Source organism: Oncorhynchus masou, chromosome 29 (genome assembly GCF_036934945.1).
Source record: "Oncorhynchus masou masou isolate Uvic2021 chromosome 29, UVic_Omas_1.1, whole genome shotgun sequence".
Classification (NCBI taxonomy): domain Eukaryota; kingdom Metazoa; phylum Chordata; class Actinopteri; order Salmoniformes; family Salmonidae; genus Oncorhynchus; species Oncorhynchus masou.
In genome coordinates, this window is record NC_088240.1 from 26,238,729 (window position 1) to 26,260,027 (window position 21,299).

The 21,299-nt window shown below is 42.2% G+C and overlaps 2 protein-coding genes across 2 annotated transcripts in view; both read left to right on the forward strand.

The window, feature by feature from the left end:
- Nucleotides 1-2,242, forward strand: part of ccdc141 (coiled-coil domain containing 141) — a 44,812-nt gene extending 42,570 nt beyond the window's left edge. Inside the window, exon 26 of the mRNA XM_064944763.1 lies at nt 121-2,242. Within this exon, the coding sequence (XP_064800835.1) occupies nt 121-406 (286 nt within the window). The 3' untranslated portion in view covers nt 407-2,242. The remainder of the gene's footprint in view (nt 1-120) is intronic.
- A 10,228-nt stretch (nt 2,243-12,470) lies between these two features.
- Nucleotides 12,471-21,299, forward strand: part of ttn.2 (titin, tandem duplicate 2) — a 176,248-nt gene continuing 167,419 nt past the window's right edge. Inside the window, exons 1-7 of the mRNA XM_064944764.1 lie at nt 12,471-13,816; nt 14,248-14,451; nt 17,069-17,356; nt 17,740-17,837; nt 19,501-19,721; nt 20,016-20,217; nt 20,272-20,352. Of these exons, the coding sequence (XP_064800836.1) occupies nt 13,672-13,816; nt 14,248-14,451; nt 17,069-17,356; nt 17,740-17,837; nt 19,501-19,721; nt 20,016-20,217; nt 20,272-20,352 (1,239 nt within the window). The 5' untranslated portion in view covers nt 12,471-13,671. The remainder of the gene's footprint in view (nt 13,817-14,247; nt 14,452-17,068; nt 17,357-17,739; nt 17,838-19,500; nt 19,722-20,015; nt 20,218-20,271; nt 20,353-21,299) is intronic.

The window sequence follows — 21,299 nt, forward strand, 5'->3', positions numbered from 1 at the left end:
GAATAATCTAATTGCTTGGATTGATTGTGTTTCAGCTCACGCTCATATAAATAGGAATGTGATTTGTGTCTTTCTAGTGTTGTGATTGTGTTTTGTGTTATAATTCACTTCTTGCTTCAGGTTCAAGAATGGAGAGAAACTGACCAATGATGAACACATAGAACTGTCACAAAAAAAAGGCAAGCATGCATTGTTCGTACAGAAGGTCACTGAGACCGACGCAGGCCTCTATGCGTGCCGGGCCGTCAACTCAAGCGGCACCCTGTCCTCTAGTGCCGCTCTTCAGGTGAAAGCACGTAACAACAGCTGTCCCGAACCCGACTACGCTCTTCTCAAGCTGGACTGGCACACTTGTTTTGGTACTCTGTGTTTTCTCCTGTACCTCCTGTACTCATTGCTGTTATGAAGTAATACAAAATATTATATCAAGCTTTTCACTGCCAGACCCTTTTCCACTCTCACTGTAATGGAAAGTAGTGTTGATGTTGCACAGTAGTACACTGGATAACCCTAATTTTATCTGTAAGGCTGCCTGAGGTGTCACTTCTGGACCTCACAATAACCACTTACATACTACACCCAAAACACCAACTGTGTGTATGAATGTGAGTTTATTTGTAGTTTAAACAATTGTTTAATTTGTGCATAAAACCAAATTATATCTCAACTTCAGTCAAAATATCCTTAATATTATACTTATATTTTATCTGCTTTTTATCTAAGTTAGCGCATTTGATTCTGTGCCTATGACCAAATGTCCTACAATTAATGAGAGAATAAGGTATATTTATTAATAAATGCTAAAAACAGTAATTTAGCAATTTCTTCATTTTCATTACTGTATTACAGTGCATTCGGGAACTATTAAGACCCCTTGACTTTATTTCACATTTAGTTTTTTTCACCATCATTGTACACACAATACCCCATAAGACAAAGCAAAAACAGGTTTTTAGACATTTTTGCACCCCCAAAAAATGTTAAAAACTGAAATATCACATTTACAATATTCAGACCCTTTACTCAGTACTTTGTTGAAAAACCTTTGGCAGCGATCACAGCCTGGAGTCTTCTTGGGTATGATGCTACAAGCTTGGCACATCTGTATTTGGGGAGTTTCTCCAATTCTTCTCTGCAGATCCTCTCATGCTCTGTCAGGTTGGATAGGGAGCGTCGCTGCACAGCTATTTTCAGGTCTCTCCAGAGATGTTCGACCGGGTTCAAGTCTGGGCTATGGCTGAGCCACTTAAGGACATTCAGCCACTTGTTCTGAAGCCACTCTTGCGTTGTCTTGTCTGCATGCTTAGGGTCATTGTCCTGTTGGATGGTGGACCTTCGCCCCAGTCCTTGCAGCTGAAAAACACGCCTACAGAATAATGCTGCCACGACCATTCTTCAACGTAGGGATGGTACCAGGTTTCCTCCAGACGTGACGCTTGGCATTCAGGCCAAAGAGTTCAATCTTGGTTTCATCAGACCAGAGAATCTTATTTCTCATAGTCTGACAGTCCTTTAGGTGCCTTTTGGCAAACTCTAAGCGGGCTGTCATGTGCATTTTAGTGAGGACTGGCTTCTGTCTGTCCACTCTACCATAAAGGCCTGATTGGTGCAGTGCTGCACCAAACTTCTTCCATTTAAGAATGATTGAGGCCACTGTGTTCAATGCTGCAGAAATGTTTTGGTACCCTTCCCCAAATCTGTGCCTCAAACTAAACCTGTCTCAGAGCTCTACGGACAATTCCTTCAACCTTATAGATTGGTTTTTGCTCTGACATTCACTGTCAACTGTGGGACCTTATGTAGTCAGGTGTGAGCCTTTCCAGATTATGTCCAATCAATTTAATGTTCCACAGGTGGACTCCAATCAAGTTGGAGAAACATCTCAAGGATGATCAATGGAAACAGGATGCACCAGAGCTCAATTTCGAGTCTCATAGCAAAGGGTTTGAATACTTATGTAAATAAGGTATTTCTGTTTTTCAATTTTGTATAAATGTGCAAAAATGTCTTAAAACCTGTTTTCGCTTTGTCATTATGGGGTATTGTGTGTAGATTGACGAGGGAAAGCATGTTTAATCTATTTCAGAATAACGCTGTAAGGTAACACACGTGGAAAAAGGGAAAGGGTCTGAATGCTTTCGAAAGCACTGTATGCCCTTCCTATAAGAGTCTCAATCTTTGAGATATGATGGTCAATTGTGTTAGCCAAGTCCCCTTAAATATCAATGTCTTTCAAATAAAGTAATGCTTCTGATATCTAAAGGTTGTATGTATTGTTTGTGCTTTCTCTGCCACTACATTGTCATAGATGTTTTATGGTTCTAGCTACAATTTAATGCACATTTCAGATTGAAAGATCTGTAGGAAGAGAACTGAGGTGTTCAGTTCTTGCATTTTACTAGTCTGCATTATGATTGGGAAACACATGATAACACTTCATCATTTTTATTTAACTTGGAAAGTCAGTTAAGAACAAAATGGACAAAGCTGAGTTAATTATGGGACTTCCATTCACAGCCGGATGTGATACAGCCTGATGTGATACAGCCTGGATTCGAAACAGGGACTGTAGTGACACCTCTTGCACTGAGATGCAGTGCCTTAGACCACTGCACCACACAGGAGCCCACACTACAAATCATATAACCACATGCAACTACTCTCACCCATAACACAATTAAATAAGCAACGAAAATGATCACATGGCATTTTTGACATACAAATAGCACTTGGTTTCAAAGATACAGTATATCTGTTGTGTTGAAGGAATACCTCGCATGACATTACTTGATTTGTAGCTTTGCCTCATTAGTTCACGATTTATTTTACAAAACAAAAATAAATTAAATGTTTTAGTTATTAGGTAAGACATTGAAAATTTTTTACTAATAACTGAATCTCAGACTGTGCCTTTAAGGTTGTCTGTTCTGCTGTTGTACTGTATGTTGTGGGGTAACAAAATCTCTCAGGTCAAGCTGTGGTTCCCTTTTCTCAGGTTACACCTCTTCACTTCCATGTACCTCTCTCTCCATCTCCCCACTCCACTAACTACTACTTCACTCCAGAGATGATAAGGCTGGCTCCAGTCCTGTGGTAGAGGGCTGAGATAATATCTTGAGATTGACCTGCCTTAACATTTATTTGCAACAGATAGAGGAGTCAATGTGGCTATTCTTGATAAAATCACTAGTATTTGACATGCAAACACCCCATTTAATTTCTGCAGTTACTCAGCAGACATTGACGGTAATTAGACAATTTATTCTGAGACTTTATTTTGGTAAACATTTGTGTCGACTGATTGACTTAACTTACATTTACATTACATTACATTTAAGTCATTTAGCAGACGCTCTTATCCAGAGCGACTTACAAATTGGTGAATTCACCTTCTGACATCCAGTGGAACAGCCACTTTACAATAGTGCATCTAAATCATTAAGGGGGGGTGGTGAGAAGGATTACTTATCTTATCCTAGGTATTCCTTGAAGAGGTGGGGTTTCAGGTGTCTCCGGAAGGTGGTGATTGACTCCGCTGTCCTGGCGTCGTGAGGGAGTTTGTTCCACCATTGGGGGGCCAGAGCAGCGAACAGTTTTGACTGGGCTGAGCGGGAACTGTACTTCCTCAATGGTAGGAGGCGAGCAGGCCAGAGGTGGATGAACGCAGTGCCCTTGCTTGGGTGTAGGGCCTGATCAGAGCCTGGAGGTACTGCGGTGCCGTTCCCCTCACAGCTCCGTAGGCAAGCACCATGGTCTTGTAGCGGATGCGAGCTTCAACTGGAAGCCAGTGGAGAGAGCGGAGGAGCGGGGTGACGTGAGAGAACTTGGGAAGGTTGAACACCAGACGGGCTGCGGCGTTCTGGATGAGTTGTAGGGGTTTAATGGCACAGGCAGGGAGCCCAGCCAACAGCGAGTTGCAGTAATCCAGACGGGAGATGACAAGTGCCTGGATTAGGACCTGCGCCGCTTCCTGTGTGAGGCAGGGTCGTACTCTGCGGATGTTGTAGAGCATGAACCTACAGGAACGGGCCACCGCCATGATGTTGGTTGAGAACGACAGGGTGTTGTCCAGGATCACGCCAAGGTTCTTAGCGCTCTGGGAGGAGGACACAATGGAGTTGTCAACCGTGATGGCGAGATCATGGAACGGGCAGTCCTTCCCCGGGAGGAAGAGCAGCTCCGTCTTGCCGAGGTTCAGCTTGAGGTGGTGATCCGTCATCCACACTGATATGTCTGCCAGACATGCAGAGATGCGATTCGCCACCTGGTCATCAGAAGGGGGAAAGGAGAAGATTAATTGTGTGTCGTCTGCATAGCAATGATAGGAGAGACCATGTGAGGTTATGACAGAGCCAAGTGACTTGGTGTATAGCGAGAATAGGAGAGGGCCTAGAACAGAGCCCTGGGGGACACCAGTGGTGAGAGCGCGTGGCGAGGAGACAGATTCTCGCCACGCCACCTGGTAGGAGCGACCTGTCAGGTAGGACGCAATCCAAGCGTGGGCCGCGCCGGAGATGCCCAACTCGGAGAGGGTGGAGAGGAGGATCTGATGGTTCACAGTATCGAAGGCAGCCGATAGGTCTAGAAGGATGAGAGCAGAGGAGAGAGAGTTAGCTTTAGCAGTGCGGAGCGCCTCCGTGATACAGAGAAGAGCAGTCTCAGTTGAATGACTAGTCTTGAAACCTGACTGATTTGGATCAAGAAGGTCATTCTGAGAGAGATAGTGGGAGAGCTGGCCAAGGACGGCACGTTCAAGAGTTTTGGAGAGAAAAGAAAGAAGGGATACTGGTCTGTAGTTGTTGACATCGGAGGGATCGAGTGTAGGTTTTTTCAGAAGGGGTGCAACTCTCGCTCTCTTGAAGACGGAAGGGACGTAGCCAGCGGTCAGGGATGAGTTGATGAGCGAGGTGAGGTAAGGGAGAAGGTCCCCGGAAATGGTCTGGAGAAGAGAGGAGGGGATAGGGTCAAGCGGGCAGGTTGTTGGGCGGCCGGCCGTCACAAGAAGCGAGATTTCATCTGGAGAGAGAGGGGAGAAAGAGGTCAGAGCACAGGGTAGGGCAGTGTGAGCAGAACCAGCGGTGTCGTTTGACTTAGCAAACGAGGATCGGATGTCGTCGACCTTCTTTTCAAAATGGTTGACGAAGTCATCTGCAGAGAGGGAGGAGGGGGGGGGGAGGGGGAGGAGGATTCAGGAGGGAGGAGAAGGTGGCAAAGAGCTTCCTAGGGTTAGAGGCAGATGCTTGGAATTTAGAGTGGTAGAAAGTGGCTTTAGCAGCAGAGACAGAGGAGGAAAATGTAGAGAGGAGGGAGTGAAAGGATGCCAGGTCCGCAGGGAGGCGAGTTTTCCTCCATTTCCGCTCGGCTGCCCGGAGCTCTGTTCTGTGAGCTCGCAATGAGTCATCGAGCCACGGAGCGGGAGGGGAGGACCGAGCCGGCCTGGAGGATAGGGGACATAGAGAGTCAAAGGATGCAGAAAGGGAAGAGAGGAGGGTTGAGGAGGCAGACTCAGGAGAAAGGTTGGAGAAGGTATGAGCAGAGGGAAGAGATGATAGGATGGAAGAGGAGAGAGTAGCGGGGGAGAGAGAGCGAAGGTTGGGACGGCGCGATACCATCCGAGTAGGGGCAGTGTGGGGAGTGTTGGATGAGAGCGAGAGGGAAAAGGATACAAGGTAGTGGTCGGAGACTTGGAGGGGAGTTGCAATGAGGTTAGTGGAAGAACAGCATCTAGTAAAGATGAGGTCGAGCGTATTGCCTGCCTTGTGAGTAGGGGGAAGGTGAGAGGGTGAGGTCAAAAGAGGAGAGGAGTGGAAAGAAGGAGGCAGAGAGGAATGAGTCAAAGGTAGACGTGGGGAGGTTAAAGTCGCCCAGGACTGTGAGAGGTGAGCCGTCCTCAGGAAAGGAGCTTATCAAGGCATCAAGCTCATTGATGAACTCTCCGAGGGAACCTGGAGGGCGATAAATGATAAGGATGTTAAGCTTGAAAGGGCTGGTAACTGTGACAGCATGGAATTCAAAGGAGGCGATAGATAGATGGGTAAGGGGAGAGAGAGAGAATGACCACTTGGGAGAGATGAGGATCCCGGTGCCACCACCCCGCTGACCAGAAGCTCTCGGGGTGTGCGAGAACACGTGGGCGGACGAAGAGAGAGCAGTAGGAGTAGCAGTGTTATCTGTGGTGATCCATGTTTCCGTCAGTGCCAGGAAGTCGAGGGACTGGAGGGAGGCATAGGCTGAGATGAACTCTGCCTTGTTGGCCGCAGATCGGCAGTTCCAGAGGCTACCGGAGACCAGGAACTCCACGTGGGTCGTGCGCGCTGGGACCACCAGATTAGGGTGGCCGCGGCCACGCGGTGTGGAGCGTTTGTATGGTCTGTGCAGAGAGGAGAGAACAGGGATAGATAGACACATAGTTGACAGGGTACAGAAGAGGCTACGCTAATGCAAAGGAGATTGGAATGACAAGTGGACTACACGTCTCGAATGTTCAGAAAGTTAAGCTTACGTAGCAAGAATCTTATAGACTAAAATGATTGAAATGATACAGTACTGCTGGAGTAGGCTAGCTGGTAGTGGCTGCGATGTAGCTAACCTAGAAAATCGCTCTAGGCTAAACAATTGACTTAGATACAAAGACGGCTATGTAGTTAGCTAGCTACGATCAAACAAAACAAACCGTTGTACTGTAATAGTTACTTCAGTGCTGCTATTCGGGGGCTAGCTGGCTAGCTACGTTAAGAGAACGACAATAGCTGGCCAGCTAACCTAGAACATCGCTCTAGGCTACACAATTGTCTTAGATACAAAGACGGCTATGTAGCTAGCTAGCTACGATCAAACAAAACAAACCGTTGTACTGTAATAGTTACTACAGTGCTGCTATTCGGGGGCTAGCTGGCTAGCTACGTTGAAAGACCGACAATAGCTGGCCAGCTAACCTAGAAAATCGCTCTAGACTACACAATTGTCTTAGATACAAAGACGGCTATGTAGCTGGCTAGCTACGATCAAACAAATCAAACCGTTGTACTGTAATGAAGTGAAATGAAAAATGTGATACTACCTGTGGAGCGACGCGGAATGTTGACCGGGTAGTTGGAGTTCAATTCGGTAGAGGTTGGCTAGCTGTTGGCTAGCTAGCTAGCAGCATTTCCTACGTTAAGGACGACAAAAAGCTGGCTAGCTAACCTCGGTAAATTAAGATAATCACTCTAAGTCTTCACCTTGAACAAAGCACAAGCTCATATAATTTGAAGAATATATCCTGCTGGACCTTCTTGACCTAATCAAACAATGTCATACATACAGTAAATAGTTAAACCTGGTCTCCCCAGCCTAACAATGTCATACATAAAGTAAATAGTTAAACCTGGTCTCCCCAGCCTAACAATGTCATACATACAGTAAATAGTGTAACCTGGTCTCCCCAGCCTAACAATGTAATACATAGAGTAAATAGTTAAACCTGGTCTCCCCAGTCTAACAATGTCATACATACAGTAAATAGTTAAACCTGGTCTCCCCAGTCTAACAATGTCATACATACAGTAAATAGTTAAACCTGGTCTCCCCAGCCTAACAATGTCATACATACAGTAAATAGTGTAACCTGGTCTCCCCAGCCTAACAATGTCATACATACAGTAAATAGTTAAACCTGGTCTCCCCAGCCTAACAATGTCATACATACAGTAAATAGTTAAACCTGGTCTCCCCAGCCTAACAATGTAATACATACAGTAAATAGTTAAACCTGGTCTCCCCAGCCTAACAATGTCATACATACAGTAAATAGTTAAACCTGGTCTCCCCAGCCTAACAATGTCATACATACAGTAAATAGTTAAACCTGGTCTCCCCAGCCTAACAATGTAATACATACAGTAAATAGTTAAACCTGGTCTCCCCAGCCTAACAATGTCATACATACAGTAAATAGTTAAACCTGGTCTCCCCAGCCTAACAATGTCATACATACAGTAAATAGTTAAACCTGGTCTCCCCAGCCTAACAATGTCATACATACAGTAAATAGTTAAACCTGGTCTCCCCAGCCTAACAATGTCATACATACAGTAAATAGTTAAACCTGGTCTCCCCAGCCTAACAATGTCATACATACAGTAAATAGTTAAACCTGGTCTCCCCAGCCTAACAATGTCATACATACAGTAAATAGTTAAACCTGGTCTCCCCAGCCTAACAATGCCATACATACAGTAAATAGTTAAACCTGGTCTCCCCAGCCTAACAATGTCATACATACAGTAAATAGTTAAACCTGGTCTCCCCAGCCTAACAATGTCATACATACAGTAAATAGTTAAACCTGGTCTCCCCAGCCTAACAATGTCATACATACAGTAAATAGTTAAACCTGGTCTCCCCAGCCTAACAATGTCATACATACAGTAAATAGTTAAACCTGGTCTCCCCAGCCTAACAATGTCATACATACAGTAAATAGTTAAACCTGGTCTCCCCAGCCTAACAATGTCATACATACAGTAAATAGTTAAACCTGGTCTCCCCAGCCTAACAATGTCATACATACAGTAAATAGTTAAACCTGGTCTCCCCAGCCTAACAATGTCATACATACAGTAAATAGTTAAACCTGGTCTCCCCAGCCTAACAATGTCATACATACAGTAAATAGTTAAACCTGGTCTCCCCAGCCTAACAATGTCATACATACAGTAAATAGTTAAACCTGGTCTCCCCAGCCTAACAATGTCATACATACAGTAAATAGTTAAACCTGGTCTCCCCAGCCTAACAATGTCATACATAGAGTAAATAGTTAAACCTGGTCTCCCCAGCCTAACAATGTCATACATACAGTAAATAGTGTAAGCTAGTATTTCCAGCCTGTGGATCTACTGATCAGTTCCTGTCAAATCCAGAACATAAGGGTATCCTGGTGGGAAGAGATCTCTTCCTGGAGTGGGTCATCTCGGAAAACCTGCTCCCTGTGTCATGTGGTTAAAAGATAGTGTGGTTGTAGCTTGTGGCGAAGGCGGGCAGGTGAACAATTAAACTTGAAAACATTATACACAAACGTACAACATACATACATCAGACAATTTAAAAACAGAAGAACAGGCTTGTAAAATTACATTATTGAACTTTGCATGACAGTTTTAAAGAACGTTATGTGAATACCAATTAACACCATTTTTCACACAAAAAAAGGTCAGGACATACAGGCATGTTTCAAAACAGAGGTCGACATTACACATAAAAGTCATTGCTCATATTCCTGTTGGACCTGATAATATTTGAGTTGTAAAACACATAAGCACACAAGTCCAGGACTACGCTTAGTCGGTGTCTGGGAAACTGTCCCTACATGTTAGTGGGGTGTATTTAGCCTACCTACAGCTAATCCAGAGTGTTTTCCTTGAACAGATGAAAATAACTTTATTACCCTACAATGTCCGATTTAAAGGCAAAGTAACACTCACATTCTGCTAAAAAGGAGTGTTGTTGTGCCAGATTCTGGGAAGTATGTGTGTGTTGCTAAGCATGAAAGGTGAAGTCTGGTGTTCTGCAAAAGTGGTAGTCAGTGGTAGTTGCAGGTAAACCCTTAAATTTAAAAAAATCCTCTACGTGTTTGAAATAAAAAAAAGTTCATTTTTTCTTTAACCTGTGTACATAACTATCCACAAATGTGAATTTGGGACGTGTGATTTTAATATTTCAAGAAATGTGACTTCTCAACTTCTGTTGTCTGTGTTCCCCTGGCAGGGCCGAGTCAAAGTGTCTCAAAGCCCTGGCAGCCGTCATGATCAACACACTGAAAATCCAGATGGGAGAACACTTCATTCATCCTCAACAAGTTTAACAAGATAAAAATATAAGATGGTCAGGAGGGGAAATAAGGAGTCTGGGGACTTAAATAAAGACAATGTATTAATTGGAGTTTGAAAGACTGGCATGAAATACTTTTTTATTAATACTGTTCTAATGTATTGTCCAATACATCAGAACATTTCTGAATGTGTGATTAGAGTGCTGTCTATTTCAGTCTTTATGTTTTGAAGAATAATCTGTGAGTGAGCATGTTTTTTTTGTGTCAGAGAATATATGACAATGAGAAATCATTAGATACAGACTGGGAAATATTTTATAGGTACAGACTATGATGCAGACTTTGTATATGAAGACAGGAAAAGTTACACGTACTAACATAGCTGCCACAAGTATTTAGCAGCCATATGTAAACACTTCCCCTGTCCCCCTGATGGCATAATGTGTTCCAGTCAAGCTACTGATGTGATGGGGGTAGCCCAGGACTTGAGTGACAGGCACAGCCTCACTTTCCATTTGGTCAATAAATGAATTTCAGTAAGTACTTTTACATTTTAGAACAGAAATGGACATAGTGGTAGCATTTGGGGATATGAAAGATTGTTCTTATTCAAAAGGAAAGTCATTCAAAGCTAAATTTTGTGTTAAAAGTAAGTCCGATGAGCGCAAACATTGACAACAGAGACTGGACAATGTTAAGTAAAGTGAGTGACAGGTTGGGGCTTGCATAAAATGGATTCCAATCTCCCATCATCCCCTCTGGGTGGCAGACCAATGAGGAGAGCAGATGCACTGATGATGGGGATTTGCCCAGGGGTATAAAAAGTAACACAACCATATTGTCACTTCTGAGCAGTTGGAGCATTCCCAGCCTTGCCTCGGGTGTAGGGATTGCATAGGAAAAAGAGCAAAACTACACAGCTACACTGTGTGGTTTTGTTTTTTGGGGTTTCTTTGAGGCTAAACTGTTCTCACATTGGATTTTCTGACATTTCTGGATAAGGAGATTGTTTCTGAAGAAATACAACTTCTGGGCTTCGCCCTATCAAATCTAGGCACTCTTGTGGATACAAGTAAGTAACTTTAGTTAATTAAACTTTGACCTGTTCCAATGCAGTGTTTGTCAATTAATATTGTGTTATTATCTGTATATAATAATTCCCAAATAATAACAGGTAACAACTGGTGATTTCCACCTAATTGGGGTCAAGTGTCTCAAACTATATTATGGGAATCATTTCACGTTAAGAACGTTTCATTTTAAATATTTCAATAATTTAGAACTAATGCTTATCATTTTCAAGGTTATTTATATATGGTACAATGATTAGAGATGCTCCCAGAATAGCCCCTGATAGCATTAGAGTGGTGTCCCAGCTGGGTCGCAATGTCTTTTTAAGGAAATCGGCAGCAGGGCTATCAGTTGCACCTCCAGTTATGTGCCACATGGTGACTGTCAGTCAAGCCTGGTACAGAGTATTTTTAGAGTCTGACATTTCTGTTACATGTCTCATCTGATGTTAACAGTTTTGGATAGTTTTCATACAATATGAAAACTATCAATGTGATGAAGGCTATAATTGATTGATATGGCAATGTCTTAGTTAATTGTTGAGCCAATATATACTTTCTGAACAGTATATACTGTGGCCATTGTTTAATGATTTGTCCTGCCATTGAGATAACAAAAAAAACTATGGAGATTTCTAGAGGTCAAGTATTTCAAAGTTGTACTTTCTGGAGTGATATATATTCAGATGCTTAAGAATAATTGTTATCTGCTAGCTTCATATATGTTCCTTTCAATGGAAGGTGTGATTTTGTGTTTCATTAAGGCCTAAGGAATCTACACTGAGTGTACAAAACATTAGGATCACCTACTCTTTCCATAACAAAGACTGACCAGCTTTTGAACGCTATGAGCCCTTATTGATGTCACTTGTTAAATCCACTTCAATCAGTGTATCTGAAGGAGTTAAAGAAGGATTTTTAAGCCTTGAGACAATTGAGACATGGATTGTGTGTGGGTGCCATTCAGAAGGTGAATGGGCAAGACAAAAGATTTAAGGGCCTTTGAACGAGGTATGGTAGTTGCTGCCAGGCGCACCGGTTTGAGTGTTTCAAGAACTGCATAGCTGCTGAGTTTTTCACGCTCAACAGTTTCCCATGTGTATCAAGAATGGTCCACCCCCCAAAGGACATCCAACTTGACACAACTGTGGGAAGCATTGGAGTCTACATGGGCCATTGGAGTCTACATGAAGTCTACATGGACCTTTTGACACCTTGTAGAGTCCATGCCCCTTTGAATTGAGACTGTTCTGAGGGCAAAAGAGGTGCATCTCAATATTAGGAAGGTGTTCCTAATGTAATGTACAGTCAGTGTATATTCAATATGTGTATGTATCTAAGGATTTAAGGTAATGTGATACAATAGTGCTTAATGGCTCATATGTTTGGTTGAATAATGTATGTCAGTATAATTCTGGATTCTAGGCCTGTACTGGATTGAAAGTACAGGCCTACTGAGTTTAAGCTGTTCTGTCTATAGGCCTAAACAAGTTCTACAAATGTAAAGCTTTAACCTTGCAGTGTTTTGAACAATGGAAATAGTTGGATAAGACACATCACCTTTATAAATTCATGACTGGTTTATTAATACTTGATTACAAAACCTCATGTTGATAGGTTATCCAGCTTTTGTTTAAAGATGAATTCATGGATTGTGTTGTATCTGTAACTGTAATGGCAACGGCAGACATTTTAGGACTTTAACATACGCCCAGTCAAGGGATATGTTTTGTTTAGCAGCCCTAGTGTAACTGTAGGCCTAATGGATGACATTTTTAGACTTAAACATCAAGGGACGTCAATGGATATGTCCTGGTCAGTTGGAGTTATAAAGCATCTATTACACATCAAATCAAATCAAATGTATTTATATAGCCCTTCGTACATCAGCTGATATCTCAAAGTGCTGTACAGAAACCCAACCTAAATCCCCAAACAGCAAGCAATGCAGGTGTAGAAGCACTAATACACATGTATTAGTTACCTTTGGTAACATTTACCTTACCCTAAGTACAGTGTACTTACAGTGTAACATTGAGTAATTACAGTACTTGTTACACTGTACTTACAGGAATACTTATTGTTAAATGTGTAATTTTATTGAACCTTTATTTAACTAGGCAAGCCAGTTAAGAACAAATTCTTATTTACAATGATGGCCTACCCCAGTTGTTACTGTCTTGTCTGTGAGCTGTCACAGGGAGCTGTGGCCCTGGTGTTTGGCTTAACACCCAGACCCCATGGAGCCTCTGATAGCTCAAGTGACAGGACGCAGTAAGCCAGGTGCTGGATATGACACGTCATTAGACTCTCACTGGCAAAAAATAGGCTCTGGGTTCATTTGATGTATGTATTTTTTCTGCAGATGTAAAATATGTCAAATAAAAAAATCATCTTCATTGGTTAGGTGATGTGACACCAGTGACATAAGCCTCTCAGAGGATAAAAATAGAGTTCAAATGTAGAATATGATTTGTTTGGAGATTGTGCCATAAAACTATTGTAAAAGATGTAAAAGAAATGTAGATTATTTTTCAATGGTTTGGTGAAGTGACACAAGCAGTGTGAGTTTCCCAGCCAGCAATTGAGCCTGGTCCTAGAATAAAAGGCCCATTCAATGGAGAATCTCCATTGGCAATGCTTTTTAGTTCTGGAATAGGTGTAGACAGTGTCTGGGAAACCTGCCCTCAGTGGCTAAAATAAACTCAGAGTTTAAATGTGTCTGTATGCTTTGTTTAGGGATTTTACCATACAGCTACTGTAAAAGATCAAATCAAAGATTTATGGTGTATGAGAGGTTTGGTGATGTTCTGCTCTGTTGTGTCTCTTAGGGTGCCGTCCACAATGTCTACACAGGCGCCAACATTTACACAGCCGCTGCAAAGCGTTGTGGCACTAGAGGGTAGTGCTGCAACGTTTGAAGCACAAGTTAGTGGTAAGGAGATATTTAATGTTCCTTTTAAACTGTACCTCATAGATAGAGCTGACTGTCCAAACATAGATAGAAATATGTTGAATCATTGATGTAAAACCCCATACAGATATAAAGCCTTTGCACAGCAACATTTTATGAAGTGATTACACAAGTAATAAGTACCCAATTTCAGGTTGGTTTCCCAGACACAGATTAAGCCTAATCCTAGAGTAAAAAGCTTTTGTAATGGAGAATCTCCATTTAAAATGCTTTTTAGTTCTGGATCTAGGCTTATTCTGTGTCTGGGAAGCCTGCCCTATGTGATATTGCTGGCCTTTTCTCAACTTTGCTCTGAATTGTAACTGCTTGCTATGAGTTTAAAATCATCACCAAATTCATCACCATCATCATCAGCTCTGCTGTGCTGACTAGAACGTTGACTTGATCTAAAGGTTCTCCAGTTCCTGAGGTGAGCTGGTTCCGTGATGGCCAGGTTCTTTCCGCTGCCGCTCTGCCCGGCGCACAGATCTCGTTCAGCGATGGCCGCGCTGTTCTGATGATCCCTGCTGTGACAGCCGCACACAGTGGAAGATTTTCTGTCAGAGCCACCAATGGTGCTGGACAAGCCACTAGCACCGCTGAACTTCTTGTTACAGGTGAGAGAACCAGAGTTGATAAAACAGTGGTGTTTGCATTGTTTGAGGTTGTTCTAGCTAGCCAATGCTTTGGCCTTCAGTTTTAGACAGTGTCCTGCATCATACCAAAGAGTCATCATGGCTGCAAGCATAAAGGGCAGCCAAAGATAACATAGTATTCATGAATAAAGTTTCTAGAAGCAGCCTCTCCCATTGAAGTGAATGACCACAAGTACTGTAGGCCGCATGCCCCTTCATTAATAGCTACTTCTGTCTTTACTGACTTGCTCAATTAACAGCACTTCATTTCAGTGATGAGAGTGATAGCTGCAGTGGTGTTTACATTTTACACATCCAATAATAAGAATATTGAATTAGGAAACTGCTGTTTGTACCTAAGATGGACAGGTTTTGAAGCTATGTTTCTAAATGGAGCTATGCTTGTTTGTGTGTGATTTTTTTTCAGTTTACGGATTACATATAACGTTGGATAAAGTTGTTCTTCAGATTTACCTGCTAGCGAGCGCAATCATGATCAATGTACTGTAACTATTCCTAGTGACTAAACTACACCCTGAAGTTAACTTCTTGAGTTGTGCGATCAAAGTGGCACCCAATTTAAATACATTTCTCCTCATCTTGCCCTCCAGAACCAGCCTGGACTCAGGTGTAGATGTAAAATAGTAAATGTGAATCTGAGACACTCAAATTAGTATGATATGTTACGTATGGTATGTATTAATTTGTGGATGTCCATCATCCATTTCGTATATGTTACGAATTACAATTTGTATGATATGTTACAAATTCCTATTCATTCTGACTAACGTTAACTAGGCTAGGGGTTAAGGTTAGGGTTAAGCTTAGGGGTTAACCTGTAGTGACGCCCAGCCCGTGAACGGGACCGTTATCATCATCTGACACTAATTAGCATAACGCAACGGACATAAATCTTCCTAGAAAATATTCATATTCATGAAAATCACAAGTGAAATATATTGGAACACAGCTTAGCCTTTTGATAATCACCCTGTCATCTCAGATTTTCAAAATATGCTTTACAGCCAACGCTAGACAAGCATTTGTGTAAGTTTATCCTAGCCTAGCATAGCATTATGCCTTGCTAGCAGCAGGCAAACTTGTCACGGAAATCAGAAAAGCAATCAAATTAAATCGTTTACCTTTGATGAACTTTGGATGTTTTCACTCACGAGACTCCCAGGTTGACAGCCAAAGTTAATTTTTTCCCAAAATATATTTTTTTAGGCGAAATAGCTCCGTTTGTTCTTCACGTTTGGCTGAGAAATCGCCCGGAAATTGCAGTCACCACAATGCCGAAAAATATTCCAAATTAGCTCCATAATATCGACAGAAACATGGCAAACATTGTTTAGAATCCATCCTCAAGGTGTTTTTCTAATATCTATTCGATAATATATCAGTCGGGACAATTCATTTTTCACTCTGACCGATTGGAGTAATGGCTACCTCTGTATTTTACGCGAGAATCTCTCTCGGAGCCACCATGTGACCACTTACGCAATGTGGCTGCCTATGGCTATTCTTCAACAGAAATGCGTAAAACTACGTCACAATGCTGTAGACACCTTGGGGAATACGTAGAAAGCGTAAGCTCGTTGATGGTACATTCACAGCTGAATAGGGAGTCATTGGAACGCAGCGCTTTCAAAACCTAGGGCACTTCCAGATTGGATTTTTCTCAGGCTTTCGCCTGCAACATCAGTTCCGTTATACTCACAGACAATATCTTTACAGTTTTTTCTATCCAAAGCTGTCAATTATATGCATATTCTAGCATCTTTTCCTGACAAAATGTCCCGTTTAAAACGGGAACGTTTTTTTCCCCAAAAATGAAAATACTGCCCCCTAACACCAAGAGGTTGGGTTAGAGGAAGGGTTACCTAACATGCTAAATGTTGCTAAGTAGCTAAAAATCTGTATGTATAGTTTCAAAGTTGTTAAAATTCTAAAGTTGTCCTTGATGTGATTTGGACACGCAACCTCTGGGTTGCTTGACGTCCACGTTATACGCCCATCCGTTGTTCAGTTTTGGGTTTAAATAACTTCTGTCTTTTGAAACTATACCAAATGTAACAAATTGTACTAATATGAGAGTCACAGAACTACTTTTACTATGTTATGTCTAGTCTTTGAGACCAGGCTGCCAGAACTGGCATTCTTAGGATGCTAAACATGGATTGCGTTATAAACAATTAGCCTATTAGCCACATAATATTTGACACAAAGCAAATGTATTTGTAAACACGTTTAAAGTAAAAATGTCTAGTGCTTTAATTGACCCCGGGCATAGGGGCTAATGTAACCATCAGACCATTTGGATTCAAATCTATATGACGATCCAAAGATCTTCCGTAAAGACCTATTCATGGTATATGAATAGATAGATGTAAGTTTAGATTGATGTAAGTAGATAGATTAAGTTTCATATTTAAAAAGGTCTCTGGGTAGACCGAATGAAAAAATACTTACGTTTGCCCCCGATCTCCCCTAGCCAATGGATCTCAGTGCTGCTCAAATTGAGTTCACTTCCACCGATTTTCCTTTGATTTATTTTTTGCCATCAAATGTATTTTTCCATTTCCATTTATTATTACAGTGGAGACTGCGCCGCCCAACTTTATTCAGAGACTTCAGAGTTTGACCGTGAGACAAAGAAGCCAAGTGAGACTGGATGTTCGTGTGACAGGAATCCCTACACCTGTGGTAAAGTTCTACAGAGAGGGAGCCGAGATACAGAGCTCCGCTGACTTTCAGATTGTTCAAGAAGGAGACCTTTACAGTTTGTTGATTGCCGAAGCCTTCCCAGAGGATTCTGGAACTTACTCTGTAAATGCTTCAAACAGCAGCGGACGGGCTACCTCCACTGCTGAACTGCTGGTTCAAGGTGAGAAAGTTGATTTGTGATTAGGACTGTCATTAAAATTGTGTTTTGGGCGTTTGGAATCCAACATTGTAACAGCCTTCTCACAGTTAGGCTTTCATAAAAGTGAAGTTACAAGAATTCCTGTTTCAATTATTTATCGAGCATTTCCTTAATGTTTTGTGGACAGAAAATAGCATTTATCTAGCCTAGAGGCGACCTAGCCTTCAACGAGCCAGTCTGTCAATGTCAATGCATTAAAACTGAATGGAAACTGTTATAGGCCCAGTGAATTCTATATTGCCATGTTGCCTGAACTGAATTTGAACAACAGTTTTGAATTCACAACTTGTCATCATGTTCAATAATTTGGTGGGAAATGCATATTTATATTTGTTTCTGTCCAGGTGAAGAAGCTGTGCCTGCCAAGAAGACTAAAACCGTAATTTCATCTTCCTCTCAGAGGTCCTCCTCTCAGAGTCGCCAGACCAGAGTTGAGACAAGGGTAAATATACATTAAATATGATCTAAAATTACTTGTGATAACCTAACCCTATAGGGTCACTAAGTAGACTCGACTACAACACCTTCTGTTTAATGAAGGGAAGGACCACAACCTTAAAGCCTGGCCTAGAATGTTCCCTGCACAGCTCAACAAATCACTAGATAAGGCAGTCTCAGAAAAAGCAAAAAGGCAATTTTATTACAGCATTTAAATAGTTTCACAAGGGTTAGGAAATGTATGACTTTGTTTAATATGCAAGATACTCAATCCTAACCTAGCCGACGAGCTGACAGTCTCTGCACTGCATCCCCGGGGAGCTGTAGTTCGCTCCCAACACGTCGTCCCCGCCCCACCACGGGCACCTGCAGGGAAGATGGGTCGTTGGAAAAGATGAGGAAGCATGCATAATCCCCCCCCCCAAAAAACACTACAAACCAAGAGTATTTAAACATTTGAATACGCACAAAATCATATCACTACAAAAACACCTAGTGAAGAATTGACTCACCGAAATGGAAGCAGTGCACTGGGAGCTGGAACGTCACTCTCGCTTTCCCTCCCAAGACATAGTGCGTGCCGGACACTCCAAGAGATTAGTGAAGAGGAGCGAGAGTTCCGATAGACAAAATCTAACAGTACTTTGTTGATGCTCTCGTAGCCAACATTCTGGGCAGCGCCGTTAATTTGAGCATAGAACATATATACAATTCAATCATACATCTAACAATGTTTCTCTATATGAATACTCTAAAGGAAAGGGTGGTTGGTAGGCGTTTTGCAAGCTCTGTACATGCGCCTGTACTGGTTCCCTTTCCACCGTCCCTCTTATTGGACTTCAGTTATGAGACAAGTTAAGGCCTGGTCCCAGATCTGACGATTCCCTGGCATACCCTTAACTGTAGAGCTCCACACACAACACAGCAATGTGTTACATCTCCAACCAAAGCAGAAATGCATTATCTATCTATCTATCTATCTATCTATCTATCTATCTATCTATCTATCTATCTATCTATCTATCTATCTATCTATCTATCTATCTATCTATCTATCTATCGGTAACTGCCAAAATAATGGAATCACTGGACTAAATTAGGGATACAAAGTATATTGAAAGCAGGTGCTTCCACACAGCTGTGGTTCCTGAGTTAATTAGGAAATTAACATGTGTAAAAATGCTGGGCAGGCCATTATTTTAGCTACCATGGCTATGGCCCCCATAGGATGACAATGCCCCCATCCACAGGGTATGAGTGGTCACTGAATGGTTTGATAAGCATGAAAGCTTTGTAAAACATTTGCCATGACCGTCTCAGTGACCAGATCTCAACCCAATTGAACACTTATTGGAGATTTTGGAGCTCCACTCTAGACAGCGTTTTCTACCACCATCAACAAAGGACCAAATGATGGAATTTCACGTGGAAGAATGGAGTTGCGTCCCTCCAAAAGAGTTCCAGACACTTCTAGAATCTATGCCAAGGTGCATTGAAGCTGTTCTGGCTCGTCATGTCCCAGCGCCCTATTAAAACACTTTCTGTTGGTGTTTCCTTTATTTTGGCAATTGGCAGTTGTTTCTGTCTGCCTATTGAAGCTATCAGTCAGATACATACACTTTATTTCAGTAAAACACTAACCTTTAATGTTGTTGTTTTATTTTCAGAGTATGGAGGCTCATTTTGAATCCTCATCCATGCAAATGCATGTTGAAGGTGGTGGAGTGAGCCATCTAGCACACAAGACCCCACCACGTGTGCCCCCAAAGCCAACCTCAACCTCCAAGTCCCCAACACCATCATCTCTTGCAGCCAGAGTTGCAGGGGGACGTCACCAGTCACCATCACCTGTGAGGCATGTCAAGGCGCCCACTCCGGCCCCTGTTAGGTAAAAAACTTTATTTCAATCTTACATTAACAAGGAAGTGTAGAGTGTTCAACAGTATTCCACACATATAATACAGACAGATAGTTCACCTCAATCTCCATAGGGAATAAGACCATGTTATTTTATAATACAGAAATTACCAGGTATTTAGGCTCCCTAGAAGTGACCTGGTAAAACAGTAATTACATGATAAACATATTAATTACTTGTCTATTTACACTACAAAACACCAGGTAATATACGAATAATGACATTTTTTTACATTGATATTTTCTCTCTCTTTGTTTAACGCAGGTCAGTATCCCCCACTTCTAGACTGTCTGTGTCCCCAATCAGACCAGTCAAATCTCCACTGACCACACGCAAACAGGTAGCCCATGGTCCTGATGTCCTCCCACCATGGAAGCAGGGAGACTTTGTTGAAGGGTCCAGCAGCTATTCCAGCAGCATGACTTCCAGTGCCACCCATGCCCAGGCCTCCATGTCTGCCACCCATGCCCAGGCCTCCATGTCTGCCACCCATGCCCAGGCCTCCATGTCTGCCACCCAGGTTCACATGGAGCAGCGCTGGGAGGGCTCTTATGGATTGCAAACGGCTGGGTCCGCTGTATCTGGTGTCGCTGTGAGAGAGGTAAGGACATTTTTATTTCTTAGGGGCCACTCTCTCAACTCTTTCTGTGGCAGAGCCATCTTGTGGCTGATTACTGAATGTCCATGAGATGGTAAGGGATTTAAGATTGTGAACTTATTTGATTAGCTGATTTGCTCTCTTTTTGAGACCTAAATGAGTTTGAATATTCTGTCCAATGAACGTTTGACTACCTGGATGTATTTTGGGATCTAACATGGCTCATTAGGATAGGTTGCCTGAATTTAGAAAGGCATGGAAGCTATTTAAGATTGCATCTCTTATCAATAATATGATAATGACGTTTGAAGCTATTATCAATCAAACTTTTGATTGGATCCTAAGTTAACACTACTAATGTATGCTAGGAGGTGCAGCATGAGGTGGACGATAAAAGCATTGCTGTAGCTACTGTGGTAGCAGCTGTGGACCAGGCTCGCAGCCGCAAGTCTGCTGGTTTTACACCAGAGCCGGTGCCGGTGGTGACAACCAGTGCAGAGACACAGAGCACCTCTAGCACCTCTACTGCTGTGTTAATGTCCACAACAAGGGAACAGGTAGTTCATTATTTAACGAAGTACAAACCCTGTCGTCCTTCCCTTCACTTCCATTATTTATTTATTTCCATTTTTTCTGTCATCACACTCCCACTCTAGTAGACCCCCCTCACGCTTAACAATATTATCCCTGATAAAAATAGACCATTTTCCATTTTCAATTGTTGTCATTTCAGCGTACCCACATATTCGACCTCACAAGCATCTGTGATTTTGTCACATTCCCTATGGTTTATTTTTCACATTCCCACGGATGTTGTTGAGCCCCCCCATAGTGTCGATATGTGTTATTCATATTCTCATTATTTATTCACTGAATATATTACTCTCCTTCCCATGGCTATGTTTATCATATAGATCACGCCAGAGTCTATAGCTGTAGAACCAGCTATA